Source organism: Pelophylax lessonae (assembly GCF_965119305.1).
Source record: "Pelophylax lessonae genome assembly, chromosome: 2".
NCBI classification, from domain to species: domain Eukaryota; kingdom Metazoa; phylum Chordata; class Amphibia; order Anura; family Ranidae; genus Pelophylax; species Pelophylax lessonae.
The window spans coordinates 430,099,469-430,124,948 of record NC_138769.1 but is presented as its reverse complement, the minus strand read 5'-3'; the positions used below and the strand labels follow the sequence as shown (position 1 = coordinate 430,124,948).

Genomic DNA, 25,480 nt, shown 5'->3' with positions numbered 1-25,480 from the left:
TCGGACGAGATCAACTTACTGCGAATGCGCCATGCGTTTCAAACATGGCCGCTATGTGTTCCAATAGGTTTCCTAACGTGACAGAACACGAAGCAGCGGCGGACATCTTCTTACACCCTGACAAGTCTTGAATTTTATACTTATTTTAGCAGTAAATTCACCTTATATACTGAAATAGAATAGTTCCCCGCGACCGGGAGAAATAGTCTATTTCACTATATAATCAGTTTGTAGCTGAGCAGTGCGGGGTGTACCAAGATGGCCGTCGCCACCTTCTACCTGCAGGTTTCTTGCTATACTTACTAGAATACAATAATAATACAAATGTGATACTTTGATTCAGTATATAAGGTGAGTTTACTGCTAAAATAAATGAAACTGTAACATTCAAGACTTGTGTGGGTGTAAGGAGATGTCCGCCTCTGCTTCATGTTCTGTCACATTAGGAAACCTATTGGAACACATGGCGGCCATGTTGGAAGGCATGGCGCATGCGCAGTAAGTTGCTCTAGTCCGTACGTCACTTCCGGTTGCAGAACCTGATAGGTAGCGCTATTCCGATACAACAATTGCTCAATTCACTAAAGAATATCACATGAGATAATTGGATCACATGACACATTTTTTTCACTTATCCATTGCAATATTCAAAATGTCAATTGACTGTCAGTTTATGTGGTATTTACTGCACTAATAAAAACGGTAAAGACTGCATAAACTGAATTCAAAGTCAATTCACTAAACTATATACTGTATATGAATATATTTGTTGAAAAGGTTGTGGTCTATTGTGTATACCTAGTAGTAAATTCTACTATACGGACGGCAGCTGCTTTCAGGGCACTTGCCCACAACAAATAGGGTTTCCCTGCGCAGTCAGCTGGGGGGATTCAGACGTCAGCTTCTAACGTAACAAACGATTCCTGATCACGTGCCTAGACATAGCCTTCCTCACTAATAACAACATTGAACACGCCTTCCATTTTCTATTCGCTGCTTCTAACAGAGGCTCCTCCTTCATTGAAATATGATTGGAGCCATGTTTAGCTGTACCTGGAAGTTGTAGTTTGATTGGTTAGTACTGCGGGAAGGGGCGGGGTGCGGAAATGTGTGTGTATGCTGTGTCTTCCTCTTTCCTCATGCTCTATGCAGCGCTCGGGCCGCTGCGGGAGTTTCGCTTCCTGCTCTTCGCCATGATGAACAAATGAACTCTCGGGGAATGAAATTTAAATTCCAGAAAGGGGAGAAAGTGCTGTGTTTTGAACCAGACCCTACCAAGGCTAAAGTCTTGTACGATGCCAAGGTGCGCTGTGGGAGCGGGGGGGTTGGGGCAGGGGCAGTCTGCTGTGTATACCTCAGGGTAGGTGCCATTGTAGTCACCCTGCTGCTGACAGGGGCCCATGTCTTATCATACATGTCTGTACTACGTCCTTGTGTGCGATGCAGCATGCTGTGTTATGTGCTACCTCAGGACCAACAGCAGTTTCTGCATTAGTGCTGAGTGTCTCATTAGGATCAATGAAGGCAGTGTATGGAGACTGGAGCAACGGGAAATTTCATTTCCAAAGTCTCCCTTTTCAGTGGGGCTGCATTGCTAAGTGATTAGGGGACCTGGAAAAGCACTATTACCTGATCATCTACTCCTGCAGACTCTGCCTTCCCGGTAGATGGTGTCTGCAATTATAGGGGACCTGGAAAAGCACTATTACCTGATCCTCCACTCCTGCAGACTCTGCTGTGCTGCTAGATTGGGCTCGGCAATTATAGGGGACCTGGAAAAGCACTATTACCTGATCCTCCTCTCCTGCACACTCTGCCTTGCTGCTAGATTGGTCTCTGCAGTTATAGGGGACCTGGAAAAGCGCTATTACCTGATCCTCTATCCTGCAGACTCTGCTGTGCTGCTAGATTGGGCTCTGCAATTATAGGGGACCTGGAAAAGCACTATTACCTGATCCTCCTCTCCTGCACACTCTGCCTTGCTGCTAGATTGGTCTCTGCAGTTATAGGGGACCTGGAAAAGCGCTATTACCTGATCCTCCGCTCCTGCAGACTCTGCTTTGCTGCTAGATTGGGCTCTGCAATTATAGGGGACCTGGAAAAGCACTATTACCTGATCCTCCACTCCTGCAGACCCTGCTGTGCTGCTAGATTGGTCTCTGCAGTTATAGGGGACCTGGAAAAGCGCTATTACCTGATCCTCTATCCTGCAGACTCTGCTTTGCTGCTAGATTGGGCTCTGCAATTATAGGGGACCTGGAAAAGCGCTATTACCTGATCCTCCACTCCTGCAGACTCTGCCTTTCTGCTAGATTGGTCTCTGCAATTATAAGGGACCTGGAAAAAGCACTATTACCTGATCCTCCACTCCTGCAGACTCTGCTGTGCTGGTAGATTGGTCTCTGCAGTTATAGGGGACCTGGAAAAAGCACTATTACCTGATCCTCCACTCCTGCAGACTCTGCTGTGCTGGTAGATTGGTCTCTGCAATTACAGGGGACCTGGAAAAAACACTGTTACCTGATCCTCCACTCCTGCACACTCTGCCTTCCCGGTAGATGGTCTCTGCAGTTATAGGGGACCTAGAAAAGACTATTAACTGATCCTCCACTCCTGCAGACTCTGCTTTGCTGTTAGATTGGTCCCTGCAGTCTTAGGGGACCTGGAAAAAACACACTTACCTGATCATCCACTCCTGCAGACACTCTGCCATGCTGCTAGATTGCTCCTTGGGAAAAAACACGATTACTTACCTGATCTTCCACTCCCTCAGACTCTGGCGTGCTGCTATATTGGTCCCTGCATTTATAGGGCTTTTCCAGAACCCCTATCATTTACCTGATTCTCCACTCCAGCAGACTCTATGCTTTTTGCATCTGTTTTTAAAAACCTCTCAATATTAGAGCTGCACGATTGTTAAAAAATCACAATCTCGATTCACCCAAACTCACCCCACAATCTTAAAATGGCATTTCCTCGATTCAGACAGAGCAAAGCTATTCTCTGCTCACTACACAGCTGTGTAAAAGAAAGGCTCCAGATAGTGTAGTGTGTTATCATATTTTAAAAGTTTATTTATAAAAAACGGAGCGAAGAAAGACTCAAACTCCAAGTTTGCAGGGAAAGAAACCGCTTACAAACACCTCCTAGCAGAGTGGCGAGCGGAGTGTTCCGGCTTGCGTTCCACGTGGTGTGTAGCGTGCTGACGTGCGTTCCACAACCTTGACGCGTTTCGTCACTTCCTTTGATGTTTTCAAAAGGTCCTTTTTGCTCCGATTTTTATGAATATTTGATGAATACACTTTTAAAACGATAATACACTATCTGGAGCCTTTCTTTTAACCCCATATCCTGAGGATCGAGATCAGGTAAGGAGGAACCTAACCTGTATCCCACCAGGATCATCCACAAATGGGATCCCAATCCAGCCTGAACGGCCTCCAAGCGCTGTAGGTCCTAGTGCTATACAGCACATAGGACACAACAATTCTGGTAAGTCATTTATTTCTACCACAAGCCACAGGAAAAGAGGAATCCACGTCACTAAAGTCACAAACTTTTATTTATTGAGCACAAAGCACTTTGCACCTGATCACCACTTGAAAAGACTTTATTGAATTTTACATTTATTTTATTCACATATATTGACCACCACCGGAAAAGACTTAATATCTATTTATCAATTTCTTGGAACTTTTTTTTAATTTTTATTTTCATATGTTCAATTGATTTGTATTTTCACTTATACTGTAAAGATAAGTTTTCAACATTGTTCACATACATTAAGATAATTTGTTTGCGGCAAGCGCTGTATATAGCCTAGGCTATTTTTCTATCATCAGTGTAATGTTGTTTCTCCATATGTTCACCAAAAAAAAAGTATTTATAATGTGATATGAACGTACACAAATGTTTGCATTTTATTTAGTTTTTAAAATGAATGGGCTGTTTTACAAGGTAATTGTTTACATATACTTTAACCACTTACCAACCGCCCATTGTATATTTACGTCCTAAGTTTAAACCTAAATACCGGTGTTATGGCAGCAGATAGCTGCCATAACCCCGGTATTTTTTTAAACGGTGGGCGGTTGGCTTTCCGATAAGGGTGGTCCCAGCGGCGGATTCGCCGCGGGATCACCCTTCCGGGATGGCGGAAGGGGTGCCCCCCTCCACCGCGTCCCGGTCCTTTTTCCCGCTTACCAGACCCGCCGGCAGCGGGGAAAACGATCCGGTCCCGGATCCTCACAGACAGGATGTGGAGTGAGGGCAAGCTTGCCCTCATTCGACTCTATGGTCTTGGAGGACCGGAGCGACGGCAAACGTCGTTGCCTAGCAACCGGTTTAAAGGTCCTTCCTTTTTTTCTTTTTTTTTTTTTTTTTCTTCATTTTTTAGTGTACTTGTGAGATCTGAGGACTTTTTGACCCCAGATCTCACAAAAAAGAGGTCCTGTTGTGCCTATCTCTATTACAAGGAATGTTTACATTCCTTGTAAAAGAAATAAAAATGATCATTTTTTTTTTTTTTTTTTTAAACGGTGTAAAAATAATAAATAAAATAAATAGTAAAAAAATTAAAGCGCCCTGTGCCCGTTAGCTTGCGCGCCGAAGCGAACGCATACTGAAAACCCCGCCCACATATGTAAACGATGTTCAAACCACACATGTAAGGTATCACCGCGATCGTTAGAGCGAGAGCAATAATTTGAGCCCTAGACCTCCTCTGTAACTCTAAGATAAAATACCAAAGTTTTCGCCATTCCGTGAGCGTGCGCAATTTTGAAGCATGACATGTTGGGTATCTATTTACTCGGCGTAACATTATCTTTCACATTATGGAAAAAAATTGGGCTAACTTTACTGGTTTCTTATTTTTTAATTCAAAAAAGTGAATTTTTTCCAAAAAATTTGCGTTTGGAAGACCGCTGCGCAAATACGGTGTGATAAAAAATATTGCAATAATCTCCATTTTATTCTCTAGGGTCTCTGCTAAAAAAAATATATAATGTTTGGGGGTTCTAAGTAGTTTTCTAGCAAAAACAAATGATTTTAACTTGTAAACACCAAGTGTCAAAAATAGGCCTGGTGGGAAAGTGGTTAAGGTGCCGAATGGGGGATTATTTTTAGTTGTAACTTTGTTCATCAAACAGATTAGTTACCTGAAAATACCAGTAAAATGACATGCCTCCCTATATAGGCTTTCATGATAACAAATTCCACACCAATTTACGATTTTTAACCAGATTTTTTTTTGTCTGTATGATTTTGTTCAGGTTGTTGATGTTGTCATTGGCAAAGATGACAAAGGCAGAAAAAATCCTGAGTATCTAATCCACTTTAATGGTTGGAATCGAAGGTAGGTTTTAGCTCATGCTCAAGATGCACTGCTTTTAGTATTTTGGAACACTGACTTTGTTATCCTTTGCAAATATGTGTGAAGACATCAAAAATGCCCATCCTGAACCTGTTTGTTACCATTTTTGTGAAGATCACATCACAGAAACTATTATTATGGTCCTGCGTTCATGTAGCTAGCCAGCAATATTAAAGGCATTATAAACCTTCCTCCCTGCACCACATGGTTTGTCCTGCATAAGCTGTGCAATGATCATATAGTTCCATGGTGTCCTCTTTCACCCTCAATGCACAGCCTGTAGTAGAGTAAGGCCTCATGCCCACAGAGTGTTTTTTTGCAGCTGCTTTTAGGAGCTTCAGACATGTTGTGTTTTATTTTTTTTTTCCCAGCTTAAAAACGCCACTCCATGTTATTTTATAGCCTCAAGCACACACAGACATTTTGAAGCTGTAATTGGCATAGGCGTTTTCAAGCCGCAAAAAAAAAAACCCCAGGGCTAGCACATTCTGAGGATGGGCGTTTACAGCTGTAAAAATGTCTGACGCTTAATGCCGTGTCATACATTTTTTTTTTTTTTCCATGTGAAAATCAATGGTTCCCTATTGGAGCCCATTGATTTACATGGAAGTCGCACCCAAGTCGGATCATGATGATCCGACTTGTGGTGCGTCTTGCGCTCTGAGGATCTTATAAAACTCCAAGCCAAAATGGAAAGAAAAACACTTTGGGGGTACCCCCAACCCCCCCCCCCCCCGGGTTTGGAAACTGCACGCCAAAAAGAAAAAAAAAAACCTGTGTGGGACCCCCCCCCCCCAAAATCAATACCAGACCCTTATCCGAGCATGCAGCCCAGGAGGTCAGGAAGGGGGAAAGGACGAGCGAGCAGCTCCACCCTCCTGGACTATACCAGGCCACAAGCCCTCAACATGGGGGTGGATGCTTTGGGGCAGGAGGGACTCTGCATCCCCCCCCCCCCCAAAGCACCTTGTCTCCATGTTGATGGGGACAAGGTCCTCTTCCTGACAACCACCGCCCAGGCTTGTGGGGGTCTGCAGGCAGGGGGCTTATCGGAATCTGGACACCCCCTGTAACAAGGGGGACCCCCAGATCCCCCCCCCCCCATGTGAATTGTACCCCTACCCATTCACCGCAAAAAAGGCAGTGTAGTGTAAATTATGACGAGACGGTTTTGAGAAGTCCTTTATTAAAAATCTCCCTCTGGTCTTCGCTGCCAACCCGGTCCTCTGATGTCTTCCATGATTATTCCTGCTCCGCTCTTTGCGGCTTCTTGTATAGCCGTGGGGTCTGGCCACCTGTTGACGTCATTTGGAGACCCCGCCCCCTTGTATGTCGTCTGACGTCACAAGGGGTCGGGGTCTCCGGGTGACTTCACTGGATGGCCACACCTCACGGCTATATAAGAAGCCGCACAGAGCGAAGCCGGCATAAAAGCGTTTCAACATTAGGTATGAGAATTTAAGCATTTGTAAGACCCAAAATGATGAATGAATTGGTTACATTTTAAAAGGCATTAGTTTGTGCTTGCATAAAAGCTTTAAAAATTGTGTTGGTGCCAAGTGTAGTATTTTGTTTAGCTTACCTTCTCACTTTTATTTTCCAGCTGGGATCGGTGGGCAGCAGAAGACCATGTTCTTCGTGACACTGATGAAAATCGGCGATTACAAAGAAAGCTGGCAAGGAAAGCCGTAGCTCGCATGTAAGGATTCACTCTAGGTAGACACTAGCCGTTTGCTACATTTCCATACTCGTGACTGTAACCTTTTTGCACTGTATTTATCTGGATTTAGGTTTTTCTTAAGCCTTTTGTTTGGTGTGCATGTGCTTGCATTAAAGAGAAATTCCAGCAAAGCTAGTTAAATTATGTTTTAATTAATCATTAATTATGCTGTTAAATTATATCTATTCACATTTTTTTTTCTGCCAGCCAAAGGATTTGTAATAGTTTTAAATACTTGCTGTGCCAGTTGGACAGAAGTAATGACGCTGGCTCATTTTTTTTCGATGACCAGATTTGAATTTTAAATATTTCTAATGATCTATTGCTTGATCTGGAAGGTATCCTCTTTCTGTCTTTGTAGCATGGCAGTTACCTAAGGATATCTCCCACAGGGACCCCAGTTCTGGTCCCTATCACTGGTTGTACTTCTTAACATTCCTTTCTTACCCTAACTTACTGCTGATCAGAGCTATTTCGTGTATCATGCCTGATTCTCCATGCATGCCATGGTAGTAGGAAGAGTGGATATCCTGCTGAAAGTTTTACTGTATGTGACTTTGTCTAATAAGTCTCTGATAACTATACAGTAGTGTAGATCTGCAAACAGCTTGTGACTTCAGGTACCTGTTATTCTTCAAAGCCTAAAATGTATCTCATGGTTGATTTTAAGCCTTGTCCCTATCATTCAGCTGTCAGATGCCTTTAGCCTCTGGCATTTGTTAATTAAAGGAGAAGTACAGCAAAAGCTTGTTTGGCTGTACTTCACCTATGGATCACAGGAGTGCAGTTCGTTTTGAACTCCTGTTACCTGTTTTCAGCAAAGAGCGGGCTGAAGTTCGCTCTCTGACGACTTTAGAGTCGGTCCAGGCGCCGTGTCATCACGACCAAGTAGTCGGGACCCACCTGGATCCCTGGACCGATACCCAGCTCAGCCTCTCAGCGAGCTGCTGAGAGCCTGAGCCGGCCACTTCCGTCCCCTCCACAGCTCAGCGCTCCAATGAGCAAGTAGGGGGCAGAGTAGAGAGCTGTGACTGACAGTGAACAGCTCTCTGCTTACAGAGTGATCGGCAGTGTTCGATCGCTTGGTTTTCAGTGTAGATGCGCCGGGGGACAGATGCAACATAGGACCGATGCTGCATCCACCTAAATATGAATTTAAAAAAAATAACAACATACTTTCTCTTACGTCCTCCGACAGTCGCCGCCCCCTCACAAGTCTTCACCAATGGGTATTGACCTTCGCTCCGCAGGAGTAGCTAGGCACAAGATTTGTTAGTAACAAAAGCTTTTAGCATAGACACACCCCTAGGGTCTGTCCCACTAGTCAATACCTCCCTGCACTAGCATTCCCAACTCAGTTTGATCTTGCCTAGCTTAGGAGTAGCAGGCTTTCCTGTGCTGGGGCTTCAGTCTCAGCCTTCTACCCTTCTTTTGATTTTATTTCAAAGTGTTTTTTCTTTAATTTACTAGCTGTTATTTTACCAGCTTTTAGATAGGGATCTTCGGATGAAGAAACTTCATGCGGAGCTGGGTCTCGGACTGGCCGCCCTGGGTCTCCAGGGCTGAGGGTCAGATGGATCCCCAGCCTGCCATCGAGCGTTCGGCTATGGTTTGCCCTGGCATTGTGAACGACCCAGCAGGGATGCAGCCTGTGAGGTGGCTACCTCACTGGACGCTTTCTGCGGTTTTGTGCTTTGTGCTGCGGTGCCCTGCGTCCCGGCTACGGCACTCCCTGTCATATGAGGACAGCAGTTTTCCGTTTTGTGGAGGCTGCCCAACGCCATCCGGTACGGTAAGCACCTTTTCTATGTGGGGGCCTCTGTCTGGGGTGTCAGTCTGCTGTACTGTGTGTCCCCTCATGTCTGTGTAGTGGGCTCCCTGATGTGATCCCTGCGGGGTTAATATTTATTCACTGTGGTGAGGTGGGGACCCCTCTCTCTCATATGTCACCTTGTGTGTTCTGAGTGCAGACGTGTGTGCGGCGACCGCTACAGCTGAGCGCCGCGCGGTCCACCATTTTCACTGTGAGTGACATGTTGGCTTCACCCTGGACCTTGTACAGGGTTGCAGTGCGGTGCTTTTGGCGCCGATCGCCGCCATTTTTGGTGTGTGGCGGGTCGCTCGATCCGAGCACATGTCGGTGGCCATTTTCTAGAAGCCTCCATTGATTCCTATGGGCAGCCATTTTCCCTGAGCCTGAAGCAGTGTTATAGTTCAGCCTTCCTGACCTCGCTTCCTCGTTCTCTGGAACAGCGATCAGTGGCAACGCTCTGCGAGCTCTGCAGGTGATCTCTCCATACCTTTCTGGGCTATCCTTCCTAATTCAGTTTTCTGCCCCTGTGGGGATCGGCGCATATTGTGGGCTTTGTGGTGGGCTGCGCTCGCCGCAGCGCTTAAAGGGCCAGTACCTTTTTATTCCAAACTTGTTTTTTGACACGGATTTTCAGGATAGCTGGTTCCCCCCAGCACTGGTGGGGGACCCTGGGTCTGCTGAACCCCCGCTGTGCCTTGATTGGCCGCTGTAGTGACATTTTTGGTGTCATGGATGGGGGTGCGGATGGCTGAACGTTCTACATAGTTGCGGGGCCAGGTTATCTCTCTCCTCTGTTTTAGATGGTGATGTGGCTGCTGTGACTGGCTTGCCCTTTTCAGGGTCTCGCTCATCTCTGGACCTTTTGGGGTCTGAAGGGGAGGCAGAGGTTGAAGGGGTTGATACGTCTCCCCCAGGCTCGCCTGAAGAGCTTGCGCTCATGGATGTGCTGCTCCCTCCCATAAAAGATCATCCTTTAGGATACATAGAACCGGCTAGTCGGCGCAGGTTTTTCCCCTGCCCTGCTGCATTTCATCACGCTGTGATTGAACAATGGCGCAATTAAAAAAAAAAAAAAAAAAAAGCCCTTTACGGTGCCTGGTCATTTTACACTGCTTTGTTGCGCCCTCCACAGAGGTGCGCTTGTGCGTGGCACCCCAGGTGGTTCACGCTGGGGCTGTGTTGACCAAGGTTACCCTGGTTTCCACTGAGGATACCCCGGTTTTCCGGGATCCTACGGAGGGCCGCCTGGACTGAGGGGCTCTGGCGCACCCTTGTGTCTGCTGCTGCACCGCCAGCTACGCTGGCTATGGTAGTCCTGCTCCATTAGTGGGTCATGTGCTTTTGCGATGCGGCCTTGCATGAGGCCCCTTTCGCTGCACGCCTGTCTAGTGTCGCGGTGCCTACCGTCGACTGATCTGGCTGAAGAGTTGGTCGACTGACCAATTGTCACGGAAAACGGTGGATGATTTTCCCTATGCTGGGTCTCGCCTTTTTTGGCGAGGCTTTGGATGCTCTGGTGAATGGAGTCACTGGGGGCAAGAGCACTCTGTTGCCCCGGAATCCGAAGAACATGTCCTTTCGCGGCGAGTGGGGCCCCGCATTTGGACCCTCTCAGGGGTCCTTTCGTGCCTTTAAGTCGCAGTCCAAGGGAAGACCCTTCGAAAGGCCAAGGTGGCCAGAAGGAGCCCTGGGCGGGTAGCGAAAGTCCGGCTACGCCGGCTCTGCGCCCCATTCCGCTTCTGCCTGAAGGGACGCCCTCACCCGCTTCTGGGATGGGGGAACATTTGTGCGTTTTTTTCCTCCAGCCTTGGCTGTCCCGCTTCGGGACAGGTGGGTTCAGGAAATCGTTCGAACGAGATACAAGATCGGACAGATTTGTTTTCCTCAATTCTTCGGCTGTCTCCTGGGCGCATGAAGGATCTCCTGGGCCAGGGGGTGGTGGTCCCGGTGCCTCACCGGGACGGATTTCGGGGGTTTTTACTCCGATTTGCTCACTGTGCCCAGTAAGGAGGGCAAAGTGCGTCCGATCCTGGACTTGTAAGCTCTGAACCGCTTTGTGCAGGTTCGGGAGTTTTGCATGGAATCCCTGCGCTCGGTGGGGTTACCCTGGGCCCAGGAGGATTCCTGGCCTTTGTCGACCTGCAGGATGCGTGCCTACGCATCCCCATTTTTGTAGGTCGCCAGAGGTGCCTTCGGTACGCCATTACGGAGGACCGTTGCCAGTTCGTGGCGTTACCTTTCGGTCACGCTTCGGCTCCACGGGTTCTTACCAAGGTGCTGGCACCTGTTCTGGGCCTGTTGAGAGCCCAGGGCGTTGCGGTCTTGGGTGATCTGGATGATCTCCTGTTAAGATCGAGTGTCAGTCAGAGCCTGCTGAACGCCCTGTCCACTACGGTACGGGCGCTTCAGGAGTTCGGTTGGACCATCAACGTTCCGAAGTCGACGCTGTCTCCTTCGTTTCGCTTTCCCTATCGGGGAATGGTTCTGGACTCTGCTCATGCTAGAGTGCTCCTGCCGGAGGAAGAGCTCCGGACTCTTCAGGAAGAGGTCAGGTCCCTCCGGGACACCCGTTCCTTCTCACTCAGGACCTGTATGCGGTGCCTGGGGTTAGTGGTCTCGGCCTTCGAGGCGATTCCCTTTGATCAGGTTTCACACGCGGTCTCTCCAAATGGAGATTCTGGCCAAGTGGAAAATGCATCCTCAGTCTTGGGATCTGAGGGTTTCATTGAGCGCCGTACCAGAAGAGATCTTCTGTGGTGGCTCCAATCCCCGACGGTGTCGGGGGGCAGGTCTTTTCGTCCGTTGCTATGGACGGTGATCACCACGGCTGCCAGTCTGTCTGGCTGGGGTGGTGTTCTGGGCAACCTGTTTGCCCAGGGAACTTGGTCGGGGGAGGGATCCTCCCTTCCGATCAGCATTCTGGAATTGAGAGCGATACAGCTTTTGCCTTCTCCAGTGGTCGGAACGACTTCAGGGCCGTATGGTTCGGGTACGGACGGACAATGTCACCGCGGTGGCTTACGTTGACCACCAGGGGGGCACCAGGTGTGCCCGAGCGGCCCGAAAAGTGACCGACATTCTGTCCTGGACCGAGACTCACATCCCGGCGTTCACGACAGTTCGCGTTCCGGGTGTGGGGAACTGGCAGGTCGATTATCTGAGCCGCCAGACCCTGGACCAGGCGGATTGGTCCCTACACCCGGAAATCTTTCAGATGCTGTGCGCGAGGTGGGGATCCCCGGATGTGGATCTGTTTCGCGTCTTGGCTGAACAACCTGGGGGAAAGGTTCGTGGCAAGCACGCGCGATCCTCGGGCGGCCGCCTCGGACGCATTAGTGGCACCTTGGCATCAGTATCGTCTGATGTATGCCTTTCCTCCACTTCAGTTGCGATCCAGGCTCCTTCACAGGTTGGCCTGAAATCCGCACGCGGTGTTTCTGGTGGCACCGGACTGGCCTCGCCGGTCCTGGCACACGGACATCGTTCATCTGGCTGTCGTGCCTCCGTGGCGCCTGCCACTGCGGGAAGCCCTTCTGTCTCGTAGACCGATCTTCCTTCCTGCTTTACAGTCGCTGGCTGTAACGTCCTGGCTGTTGGAAGCCAGGTCCTGTGGACGGGGGTCTCTCCCCTGAGGTCATTCCTACTCTACTCAAGGCTAAAGAGCCTCGTCTGGTAACGTTTATTACCATGCTTGGAAAGCGTACTTTGCCTGGTGTGTGTTCAGGGGGTTCTCCCCTCGCTCATACTCGGTGTCGAGAGTGTTGGCTTTCCTTCAGACTGGTGTGGACCAGCTTTTGGCGCTGGCCACGATAACAGGCCAGGTTTCTGCACTGGCTGTTCTTTTTCGGCGCCCTATGGCGTCTCATTCCTCATTCGCGCCTTTGTTCGAGGTGTGCGTTTTTTGGCCCCTCCTCGGAGGGGGCCCTTACCTCCATGGGACTTGGACTTGGTTCTGTCCAAGTTGCAGCGTGTCCCCTTTGACAACTTCAGGGGGATATCTTTTGTCTCTGCTGTCTGAAAAGATTGCCTTTTTTAGTGGCGATCACTTCGGCTCGCAGGGTGTTAGAGTTGGCGGCGTTGTCCTGCCGTTCTCCCTACTCAGTGGTTCACAAGGGTAAGGTGGTCTTGCGACCTCACCCGTCCTTCCTCCCTAAGGTGGCTCTGGCTTTCACCTTGGTGAAGACATTGTCGTGCCTTCGCTCTGTGCGAAGCCCGTGCATTCTAGGGGGTTGCTTTGCATTCCTTGGATGTTGTCAGGACGCTCAGGGTTCCCCCTGTCGTCCGCTATTTCTTTTCGCGAGTCTGATTCCCTCCTTGTCCTTCCTGAGGGTCCTCGGAAGGGCATGGCGGCGTCTGCGGCGACCATTGCCAAATGGATCTGACAGTCCATTGTGCTGGCCTATACTTGCAGGAACGGGTTCCACCCTTCCCTGTCAAGGCGCACTCTACCAGATCTCTGCGTACGTCTTGGGCCTTCCGGCTTCGGGCCTTGGTGGCCCAGGAGTGCAAGGCTGCGACTTGGTCATCCGTGCACACCTTCTCCACTTTTTATAAGATGGGTGTTTGGGCATCAGCCGATGCCTCCTTTTGGCCGCAAGTTCTCTGTGCGGCAGTGCTGTAGGGACCCTTGTTTATGGGTCTTTGGCTGTGGGGGTGTTTCACCCCTGGGTTGCTTGTTTTCCTGGGTTGTTGCTCATGTTGAGCACTTTCCTGTTGCCCAGCTGGCTCTCTTACTGTGCGTAAGGTTCCTTTCTCTAATGTGGGTACTGCGTTGCTGTTTCTGCGGCTACGTCTCCCACCCCTCATGTCTACACTGCTTTGGGACATCCCATTGGTGAAGACTTGTGAGGGGGCGGCGACTGTCGGAAGACGTAAGAGAAAACTGAATTTTTGTAAAATCTTACCGTAAAATTCCTTTCTGAGTCCTCTGACAGTCGCCGCCCCCCGCCCCTCTTTTGCGGTTTTTGTGTACTCTTACTGCTATGCTACCAAACTGAGTTGGGAATGCTAGTGCAGGGAGGTATTGACTAGTGGGACAGCCCCTAGGGGTGTGTCTATGCTAAAAGCTTTTGTTACTAACAAATCTTGTGCCCAGCTACTCCTGCGGAGCAAAGGTCAATACCCATTGGTGAAGACTTTTGAGGGGGCGGCGACTGTCGGAGGACTCAAAGGAATTTTACGGTAAGATTTTACAAAAATTCCGTTTATTTTTTTTCATGAAGATAATGGTCTTTTTATTAAGCATGAACTGTCATGTTTGACTTGGATCCTGAATAAGCAAAACTCATTGTGAAATGTGTTGATCTTGGGTGCCGTAAGTGGACTGATAGGGGGAGAGTTACTAAAACTGGTGCACACAAAATCTTGTTTCCGTGCAAAAGTTGTTCTTAGGCAGGTGTGAAAATGCTTTGAATTAAAAAAAAGGCTTTCAGAAAAGTGTTTAATAGTTTTAATTTTTTTTTTTTTTGTTATCCATGAACAAAATGGAAAGTAAATGAATAGAAAAGACATCCAAATCAATATTTGGTGTGACCACCCTTTGCCTTCAAAACGTCATCAATTCTCATAAGTACACTTAGTTTTTAACCCCTTCATGCCCGCGCTATAGCCAAAAGACTGCTACAGTGTCCTAAATTGCCGGTAGGGCATCCATTTACGTCCTCCCGTGCATGAGCTGCCTGCGTGCTCCCTGCGGGACACACGGCTCACTATGTGATCTCGGCTGTCAGCCAAACTGAGCTGGTATCAGCTTTTTTTTTTTTTTTTTTTTTTTTTCCTCCTCATGCTAACAGCGTGAGGAGAGAGAAAAGCTGATCGCCAGCTGCTGTCAGGAGGACATCGGTCCTGAAGAGGAAGAGCCACTGCTGCCGCATGTGCGCCCACTAGTGCAGGTCGGTGCCCCATCAACAGTGCCACCCATCAGTGCACATTGGTGCCGCCTCATCAGCGCACATCAATGAAGGTGAAAAATTACCAGTTTGCAAACTTTTATAACAAACTATAAAAAAAAGTTTTTTGTTTTTGTTCAGCAGAAAAAAAAACCCAGTGGTGAATAAATACCACCAAAAAAAAGCTGTTTAAAAAAAAAAAAAGATAAAAATTTAATTTGGGTACAGCGTTGCATGACCGCACAGTTGTCATTCAAAGTGCGACAGTGCTGAAAGCTAAAAATTGGCCTGGGCACCAAGGGGGTGGGTATAAGTGCTCGGTAGGCAAGTGGTTTAAGGAACTCGGCAGGTAGGTTTGTCCAAACTTTTTGGAGATCTAACCACAGATCTTCTGTGGCTGTAGGCTGCCTCAAATCCTTCTGTCTCTTCATGTTGAGATCAGGGCCAAACAAATGACCCATACCAACCTTGCTTCTTGCTGGAGGCTGCCATTTTGCTAAAGCCCAAAGCCCCCAGACAGCAGTAAATCATAAAGTGGAACTAAACCCATTGGTTTAACACTTCCAAAAAAGTTGCATTCTTGGAACGATGGGATTGCGAACTGTCACATTTTGCTTGTGTCCCCAACCAAACTGTCAAACCATCAAATTGCTCGTGTCATACCTGATCACGTGCAGCTGCAGTTTAACCGCTTGCCGACCGCCGCAAGTAAATTTACTGCGGTAGTCAGCACCTCCTGGGCAAAGCGGCGTTGTACTACGTCGCTCACCCAGGAGCCTGTAGGGGGCGAGCGCGCGCCGCCGGAGGCGCGCTCCCGCTCATCCACGATATCCCGCTGGAGAGGGAGAAAGGCAGGCGGCTAATGTAAACAAAGCCGCCTGTCATTCTCCCTGGTGTAACTGCAGAGATGAGACGATCCTGCTATGTAGGATCATATGTCTCTGTGGTTACATCAAAAGCCATGCCCCTTGACAGTTAGAAGCACGCCCCTAGGGACACACTTAACCCCTGGATCTCTAATAAAGTTAACCCCTTCCCTGCCAGTGTCATTTTTACAGTAACAGTGGAGATGTATAGCACTGATTACTGTAGTAATGTCACTGGTACCCCCAAAAGTGTCAAATGTTAGTCAGGGGTCCGATCTGTCCGCCACAATTTCGCAGTCCGCAAAAAAATCGCAGATTGCCGCCATTTACTAGTTTAAAAAAAAAAAAAAAAAACAATAAAAATGACATCTTTCCCTTAGTAAACGCAATAACATTTGCGCAAACCAATCAAAATACGCTTATTGCAATTTTTTTTTTTTTTTACCAAAAATATGTAGCAGAAAACAAATTGGCCTAAAATGTTAAAAAAAATTTGATTTGGAATTTCATATAAAAAAAAAATGTGAAAAATATTGTTATTCAAAATTGACGCTCTTTTTTTTTTTTTTTTTTTGTTTTATAGCGCAAAAACCAAAAAAAATCACACAGGTGATCAAATACCACAAAAATAAAGCTCTGTTTGTGGGGAAAAAAAGGACGTCAATTTCATTTGGGTACAGCGTCGCACGCCCGCGCAATTGTCCGTTAAAGTCACGCAGTGCCGAATAGCAAAATAGGCCCTGGTCTTTGAGCAGGAAAACCTTCCGGGGCTAAAGTGGTTAAACAGAAGCAGCATCATTGGCTGTAAAGGATTGGAGGGTTTAATTCCACTTTAGGGCTGTCAGCAGATCGGCCTCTACAAACTCAGCAGTGCCTAAAAATATCTAAAATGGAGAGCAACTGAGCATGTGCAGAGCAGGGTGAAACTTACAGAATTTGCACTCCTAAATTTGTTGAGCAGTTGTTTTGTTTTGTCCACCTACAACCTGTTGGTTGTGTTTTGGGTGTTGGGTTTTTTCGATGTACAAAGTTTCTGTCTGTATTGCTAGTCTTGAAAGGCTGAGGGATGCAATGTTTGTGTGTAAAAAAAAAAAAAAAAAAAAACCCCTGGGGTGTTTTTACTCCAGCCACATTACTACTACAGTACTCTGTGTGTTCTGCTCCCCCCCCCCTTTCCTGTTTAGTGGTCCTATATTTTTGCTTCACCTTGTGGATGTTTTATTGAGAGCTCTGGGCAGCCACCAACTTTTAAAGCCTCCTGACATGTCTGTCTTGGTATTTAGACTGTCGTTATCATCTCACCCTGGTGTTGCAGAGTCTATAACTCCCAGTTTGTGTTCCAATAGGTGGTGGGAGTCCAAAAGCTGGTCTGTGTTGATGGGTTTCATGTAGATGTCAATATACAAGTAGGATAAGTTATTGGTCTGTTAAGCCCCATACACACGTACCGATTGTTGGCCGTAAATGTTCGGCCAACGTCTGATCGGCCGATTGTCGGCTTGTTAGTATGATGCTTCCGACAACCGACTGCGACTTTTCGGCCGAACAAAATCTGGTGTGCATGCTATAAAATTTTTGTTGGCCGTCACCAGAACGGCCGATTGTTCGTCAGTCAGTACAGATTTCGGCCGACAAAAGTCAGATGAGCAAGACTGGGCGTGCTCAGAGAAGAAAAAACACACGGAAAGTAAACCAGCACTTGACATCACTTCTGCAGTTGGTTGTTGTTGTTGGCCGACAAAATTCGTGTGCAGTCTAGAGCACATTTCAACCAACACAACAACACTGGACAAAAGACGGCCGATCGGTCGGCCAACAATCTGTGCGTGTGTACGAGGCTTTACTCTTCTCATCCCCTTGGCGTTAGGACATTTACACTGTATTATCAAACTACGGTAGTTCCAAAATGTTCACAACTCCCATCCTATTCTTGGACAATCAGCATCTGCCTTGACACATGGCAATTGGATTAAGGTGTCTGTGCTAACTTTGTGGATATAATTGCTTCTTGACACTCTCTTTTTTTATTAACCAAACAAACGTTTATTGAGTTAAGCACTGCATGTAAGCATACAATAAAAAACACCGGCAGACATTTGCATAAGTACAATACCACATAGTCAAACATTACAAAATTCACACTGAGCAAAGAGCATGAAAATAAGAGTGGGAAAGAACATGGCTTGCTGTAACTAGAACAGGACTATGAACTCCAGCTAAGGCATAATATAGGCCACGGGCGCGGACCCTGCAAAACAGCTGTATTACAAGGACAGAGGCAGAAGACTCCCATCCACTCCTAAGTCTCGCATGTGTCAGGGGCCTCCAGCCACCTATCCCATATTTTGTTATATCTCTTGGGGGCAACCCCTATTAGCATACATGACCTTCTTGAAGGGTAAGGTGGCACTAACAGCTGCCTTCCAAGCTGAAAGGGTAGGGGATGTAGGCTGCATCCACTTCAGGGCTATAAATTTTCTGGCAGTGAATAAGGTTTCCCGGAGAAATTGAACCGTGTGTTTGTCTGCGTCAACCTCAGGAAATATCCCGAGGAGACACAGTTTGGGGTCTAGTGTAGTCGGGCATCCCATGCGGTCGTGCAGGAACTGGACGACCTGTGTCCAGAACCCCTGCACGCCCGAGCAGGACCAGATCATGCGGCCGAAGGTGCCTCGGGAGTGAGAGCACCTCGGGCACGCCGAAGAGCGGGAGGAGTCAAAGTAAGCCAGCCTCACAGGGGTGAGATAAGATCTGTGGGTAATATAAATTTGAGTGAGCCGATCCGACAATTTGGGAGAGACCAGGGTGCAGGCCTCCAAGGCCTCATCCCACTCCTCGTCCTCCAGCTCCCCAACGCTTCTTGACACTCTTTAAACTGAAAAAGTGGCTTGGGTAAGCTGTGAAGCATCATCAGCGTTACAGAACCAATTGACTGTGTTTAGCTACTGATAGTTACACCATGACCTGGGTAAATGGGAACTTTCAGACAACTTCTTATTTTTCCTTTTATACCAAGGTGACACTGCAAAGACATTTAACTACAAGCCATTATTATTATTATTATTATTATTATATATATATTTTTTTTTTTTTACAGACCCTTTTCAATCTATGAGGTCAAATATTGTGTTGGTTATTCCTTAGAGAAAATGTTGAGGGTCAGTTAGCATGCAATTATAGATGCTAGTCCAATGTATAGATTTTCATAGGGTAAAACTTGTCTAAACTATTTTATTAGTGTTTTTTTTTTTTTTTTTGTACTAAACAATTTTCTTTATAGGAGAAGGAAGGGAAGAAAGAAGAGGCGGTGCAGATTGCCTGGGGTTGACTCGGTTTTAAAAAGTTTTCCTTCGAATGAAAAAGAAGAAAATGATGATAATTGTAAGTGTGATACTCTGTGTGTGTGTTTGTGTTTTGAATGAAAAAAAAAAAACTAACCTGATTCCCCACCCCCCCCCCCCCCCCCCCCCCACACGGTGGAGTTGGGGAAAATCCTACCTCCCTGCTATGTCTTTGTATTGTAACGGCAGGGAGAATTCCCTGTTCTCAGTATTGCAGCACTGAGTGGATATTTTCCAGCAGGGCAGTTGAACAGAAGTGGATCTGTAGATTATATGTCACCATAGTTTGTGGTAAAGCCAAGGGGGTCAGGGGATAGCTGTCCATTGTAGCGGCTGCCAGCGGGGGAGACAGAAGTGATCTCTGGGGGGAAACAAGAGGAAAAAAGCGCAGCCCCTTCTAAGTGCAGCAACACATTTTAATATGGTTTAAAGAAGTAATACACTCACATAAACAGGTGGGTTAAAGGCACATTGTTAAGAAATTGAGATTTCTCATCTAGGGCATCACTGGAGCAGAGAGTTCTGGCAGGGGGTCCCAGTAATAGAGGCAGGGATGTTGCGGTGGGGCGGCCTCGGTGGTGCACGTGGGCTCCCCGTTGACTGGTGGTACGCAGGGCTCATGTGTCCTGGGATCCTGACGTCACTTCCTGGTGATGATGCGGACCGCTTACGGTAACGCGTTTTGCAGAGCATGCGCTTCTTCAGGCCATGGTGGTGCCATGTTGGATGGGGACATTTTATGCTTTGAGGTGGATGGTGGCCTGGGGAAGTCAAAAGGGCGGAGGGTGGATGGCCGGAGAGGACCAAGGAACGGTGATCAACCGCTAGGAGGATGTGTATATGTATGCTAATGACCGAGGAAGGGGATCTCATGCGGCTGTGTGGAGTGTCATGAAAGGGGGAGAAATGTAAGTTGGAGGGAAGAGAATAGCAATAGAAATGAAAATGAATATAAAAAAATAATAATGAAGAAGATGAAAATAAATATTCAAAGGAATATGAAAATAGAAATAATGGATGAAGGTGGAAATAATTTTTTATATTGTATGAAAAGGGAAAATTAAAAAAATGAGAAAGGACAAAGACAAACGAGATTGGGGGGCGGGGGCTTGTCAGTATTATGCTGCGCTGTCTGTTTGGAAGGTGCTACATGACATAGAGGAGGCAAATAACACTTGTGGGAGGGGAGGGGTTATTTTGTGGATCGTGTCGATTAGAGGGAGGTACTGGATTGAGGAGGACATACTTTGGGAATGTAGGGTCCACTGTGAGGTGTTGAAAAATGGGGAAAAGAATAATAAGGAATATATGGTGGAGGGGTGTTTGTTTTATTTTTGATTATTTATTATTTGGGGTGGTGGACTGAGGATGGGGGAGGGGGGGGTGATATTTGTTTATGTATTAGTAATAGGGGAGTGGTTAGGGGGTTATTTTTGGGGGAGGAGCGTTTTATTGAAATAATTACGTGGGGGGGGGGGGCAGGCAGGGGGAAGGAGGGAGAGAAAGATGTGGGTGAAGTGCATGAAGGTGTGTTACAATGAAGTGTTAGTTTCGATTTCCTCATTTAGGCCTCAGGGTTAGAGAGTGTCCAACGAGTAAATGCAGAAAGTTTCTCTGCGACACAGTTGCTTGAAATGCTCTGCTTGTTGCAATGAGTCCGGGATGGACTCAATAACCCAGACACGCAGACCTGTGGACGATTGTTCATGGTGTTCAGCGAAATGTCTGGGCACGCTATGTTTATCTTTGCCGCCCTCAACCAAGCAGCGGTGTTCACCAAACCGTTTTCTTAGGGTCCTGATGGTTCTTACATTAAACAGGCCGCAGGGGCAGGTGAGGCAATAGACCACGTGTTCCGATGAGCTGTTATAGAAGTGTTTGATGGTGTATGTTTTGCCTTTTATGGTGAATTCTTTCTGTCCATGTTTGTATGTGCTTACAGGTAAGACATAGGGCTTTGCGACATTGATACATCCCAATTAGTGGGATAAGGCATAGGGTGGATGTGAAGGTTTTGGGTTCTGTTTTAAGTTTGCTCGGGGCTACCAGAGTTTTGATGTTTCTGGCTTTTCGGTAGGAGACCTTGGGCTTGGGGGGGGGGGGGGGGTGGATTTCAAGTGTGGGTCTTCCAGTAGGATGGGCCAATGTTTGGTGAGAATCTGTTCCATTCTCCGGAATTTGATGGGAAATTGGGTAGTGAAGCGGATGGGCTGCGGGTGTGGGTGTGTCTTTGGGGGTGGGGATGAGAATGTTTGTGTATCGGGAGTAGGCTTCCTTGATGAGGGGCTGTGGGTAACCCTTTTATATGAATTTTTAAGCCCGTAGACTGCTCTGTTCAGTGTAGTTGTGTTCCTTCTGAGTCGGAAGAATTGACTCTTGGGGATGTTTGAGATCCATCTTGGGTGGTGGCAGCTTTGGAAATGTAGAAAGGAATTGCCTGCAGTGGGCTTGGTGTAGTTTTTGGCTAGTATGTGTTCTTGGTGGTATAGTAGGAGGTCTAGAAACGTGAGTTCTGTGGGGTGGCATACAGAGGTGAATGATAGTTTGTAAGTGTTGTTGCAGTGTCCTACGAATAGTTGGAAGAGAGGCTCGAGGCCATCCTAGATGACAATGATGTCATCTATGTACCGACCAGAGTAGACGATGTGGGCGGCGAATGGATTGTTTTCCCAGATGTTGTTGGCTTCCCAAAGTCCCATGGTGAGGTTGGCATGGCTGGGGGAAAAATGTGCCCCCATAGCTGTGCCAGTGACCTGGTGGAAGAAATCTCCATTGAATTCAAATAATAATATTTAATATATTTAAATTTAATATAACTGAGCCTGGTTATCATTTTGTTTGAAAACTTTAATTCAACTGAGCCGGGTCATCATTTGTCAGAGGGCTTCTAAAACAAAAAATGTAGAAAAAGGAGTATGATTCTCTTCTATCATACATATATACTGTATTAAAAAAAAAAAAAATTCTATTTATAACCTATTTTAGAAAACATTTTGGCGTTCAGATACTTTCTGTTTAGCCTTGCAATTGTTAATGCCTTATGTGCCAAATAATGCTGATCCTAATTTATAATCTGCATATTATGTTTGTTCATGTGCAAATTCTTCTTTGTAAAAATGTTTATGCTAAAAGTAAACCTTTTCCAGAGAGCATAGTCCTGAATGTTTATGTTCTGTTGTACAGTGCTGAGAGATGAAAGTATGTATAAGACAAACACTTGAGGTAACCAGTCACTGTATTTCTCTCCTAGCACTAAGTAGTTCATCAGAGGACAGCGATGAAGGGACTGATGTAGAAATAAAAAGTGAAGAAAGTGAGTTTGAAGAAAAAGCAGAAATGGTAGGTGCTTTTTATTTCTCTGTTACCTATTGAGAAACTAGTGATATGATAGTCATTTAATAATTAGTATAAATAAAATAACCACTCAGTCTTGTAAATGAAAGCTTTGTATCAAGGTGCACTTAAAATTCAAATGGGAAACCGAAGTCTGTTACCCTGTATGCTCAACTGGGCCCAACATTTTTGTGGTAATGTTTATAAGCCATTTTTGCTTCACATGTCATGTCTTTTGTAGAAGGAAGAGCATGAAATTCACTCGAAACGGGAAATGGAAGAAAAGAGCATTGTTATAGAAATTCCTGAAATTTTAAAGAAGAAGCTTGAAGAAGATTGCTACTACATAAATAAACGCAAACGGGTATGTTATTTCAGGGACTTGTCTTTTTATAAGCTTGCTAATGCAAGTATGTAGCTTCTTTATAAGAGGTTAAGATGGGCTCATTATATTAGGTTATATGTACTTAAAGTAGAACTAAAGGCCTTTTTTTTTTTTTTTTCTAATTTTGGATCGAGTAAGTAAGGGTTATAACCCCATTCAGATTTTGTTTTAGTCATCTGTATCCCATTGCAGTGTTTTCACTTCCTGTCCCATAGCCATAGCCGAAACAGAGTAAAAGAAAAATCTCTTGGGGACCCCCAGATTACCAGAACTAGTGTCTCCGCTGGAAAATTTACTTTTCTAGAGATGACCTAACATTTGGGATTTTCTTTTTAGTTTTCCTTTCAATAATAATGGTTAACAGGACAAATAGAGAGGGTGAGTCTCCCTAGAAAAAAAAAACTTTTGCTTTTTAGTTATATTGTAACTAGTATAGTAAGCTTGGACCTCACACACCATCCTAATGGTTTTTTTTTTTTTTTTTTCCCCTCCCAAATTGTAGAATATTTTGTCTATTGAGTTTGACATTCATCATTTTTAGATCCCAGATTTTTGATAAACAGACATGCAGAGGTCCAGAAATATGTTACATTGGTAGAACTGTAGCTAAGATTCTCCAATGTAGTGAGGAAATCCTCTGCAGGGACACAGCATCAAATTCTAAGAGAGACCCCCCCCCCCCTTTCAATTCTGTATAAAATTAAACAAAATTGTTTGGGGTTAAGTTGTACCTATTTATGCATTTGTGTTCATGTTGTGTTGTGATTTTTGTGCAATAATTGATTTTTGCTCTGTTTTAGCTGGTCAAACTGCCATGTCAGACCAACATCATCACCATTCTGGAATCATATGTGAAACACTTTGCAATTAATGCAGCTTTTTCAGCTAATGAAAGAATAAGGCATCACCAGACCACTTCCAATGTCAACATGAATGTACATTATATTCCACCAGAGAAAAAGTAAGTATGTTCTTTGGATATGATTTTAGAATGTATTTTAAAAGCTCTGGATTTATGTATGCCAAGACCATTGGTAATGCAAAGAGTCTTGTTATAACCTGGCTGTTATAGTCTGTAGTGTCTCAAATGTTCTATTGCAATCCTGAATCGTGTTTTTAGCACAAGCAATTCTAGCTTTTTAAGAACTAGATTGTAAAATGCTTTGCAGTTCTTTGAAATGGATACTCTTATGCTTACATTTTATAACTTTTATTCTTAGTGTTGAACTTTGTAAAGAAATGGTGGATGGCTTACGAATTACTTTCGACTTCACCCTTCCGCTTATTCTTCTGTATCCCTATGAGCAATCTCAGTATAAAAAAGTGACATCATCCAAATTTTTTCTTCCTATAAAAGAAGTGATATCTTCTGGTAACAGGTACATTATCAAAACATGAGCAAGTGCAAAATATTATTGCCTTTTTTACATTTTGACAAATGAATATGAATGTTTTCCCAGTAAAAATATTGCATGTTTTTGTACTATTTCTCTAGGAACCAGGAAGAAGTATCACCAAGTCCTCCGCTCCTAAACCCTCCAACTCCTCAATCTACAGATAGCCAGCCTACTACTGGAGAATCCGCCACTCCGAAAAGACGGAGGACTGAACCAGATATTTTACAGTCATTAAGACGCTCAACACGCCACAGTACCAGCTGTGATAGAATGTCAGAAAGTAGTGCTTCTCCGCAACCTAAACGTCGCCATGCAGAGACTCCAACATCAATGCCAAAATTGTTTCTGCATTTGGAGAAGAGTATGGTCTCTTCTTTCTTCTTCTGTTTTTTTTTTTTTTTTTTTTTTTTCCTTCACTCACACCTGTAGTGGTGCATTATCACATATTCATCAGCATGCTTGAACTTATGTCTGTATCTCCTTTTAAAAAAGACTTTAGCTAAAGTGTACTTGCACTTTTTGTTCTAGAAACACCTGTTCACAGTGGTTCATCATCACCAATTACATTAACTCCAAGCAAAGAGGGCAGTTCCGTGTTCTCTGGACTTGAAGGAAGGCGAAACAATGAACTCAATGAGGTATTGTAAAAAGTGTTAATAGCCTTATAATTTTTTTTTTCCTAAATGGAATCTGATATTTTTTAATAGTGGTTTTCTTTTTTTCCCTATTCTTCAGTCTTATTTTTCCACAATTTTCTGTCTTCCCTTTAAAATTTAATTTCAATGCAAATCCTTTCGCTTTCACTGTCCCTGCACCTTGTAAAAACTAAATGTGTATGTTCTGATGAAGCCACTAGAGAAGTTCTGGGCTGCACCTTGGGACTATTTATTTTTTTCCTTTACCAGTTCCTGCCTGTCGTATAGTCAATTGACAGCCGGGTGGGACCACTTTAGTTCTGTGAGGACTTCATATGACATCCTGGCATTCTTTCAGTGCATGCATGCCCTTGGGTGTGAGCTGTATCCCTCGGACACAGTGCATCACAGATCGGGGTAAAGAGCCAATGACAGCGACACGTGATGGGATGTGTCCGATCACAATGTAAAAACACTAGCCGGTTATCAGCATTCCTTTTCTCGCACTGTCAGTGAGCAGAGGCAGAGCCGGTAACTGGCAAGTGTGAAAGGGGACATCTACACTGATAATCAGGGCACTGATGTCTGATTGTTAGTGCTGCCAATCAGTGCAGCCTCACTAATGCCTCCCTATTAGTGCAGCTTCATCAGTTTACCAATTACCATCAGTTTACCAAATTACCAGTTTGCAAAATGTTATAACCGAAAAAGAAAAGTTTTTTTTTTTT

General features: G+C 45.6%; 1 protein-coding gene across 2 annotated transcripts in view; it reads left to right on the top strand.

The window, feature by feature from the left end:
• Positions 1-1,090: 1,090 nt before the first annotated feature.
• The window catches only part of MSL3 (MSL complex subunit 3), a 46,441-nt gene continuing 22,051 nt past the window's right edge, over positions 1,091-25,480 (top strand). The window contains exons 1-10 of one of the 2 annotated variants that reach the window (XM_082246775.1): positions 1,091-1,303; positions 5,274-5,356; positions 6,978-7,073; positions 18,942-19,042; positions 22,253-22,341; positions 22,577-22,699; positions 23,521-23,681; positions 23,941-24,099; positions 24,216-24,478; positions 24,646-24,755. In XM_082246775.1, coding sequence (XP_082102901.1) covers positions 1,205-1,303; positions 5,274-5,356; positions 6,978-7,073; positions 18,942-19,042; positions 22,253-22,341; positions 22,577-22,699; positions 23,521-23,681; positions 23,941-24,099; positions 24,216-24,478; positions 24,646-24,755 — 1,284 coding nt within the window. In that variant the 5' untranslated portion in view covers positions 1,091-1,204. Of the gene's footprint in view, positions 1,304-5,273; positions 5,357-6,977; positions 7,091-18,941; positions 19,043-22,252; positions 22,342-22,576; positions 22,700-23,520; positions 23,682-23,940; positions 24,100-24,215; positions 24,479-24,645; positions 24,756-25,480 lie in introns of those variants that run through there. The other variant, XM_082246776.1, reaches the window with a different exon arrangement.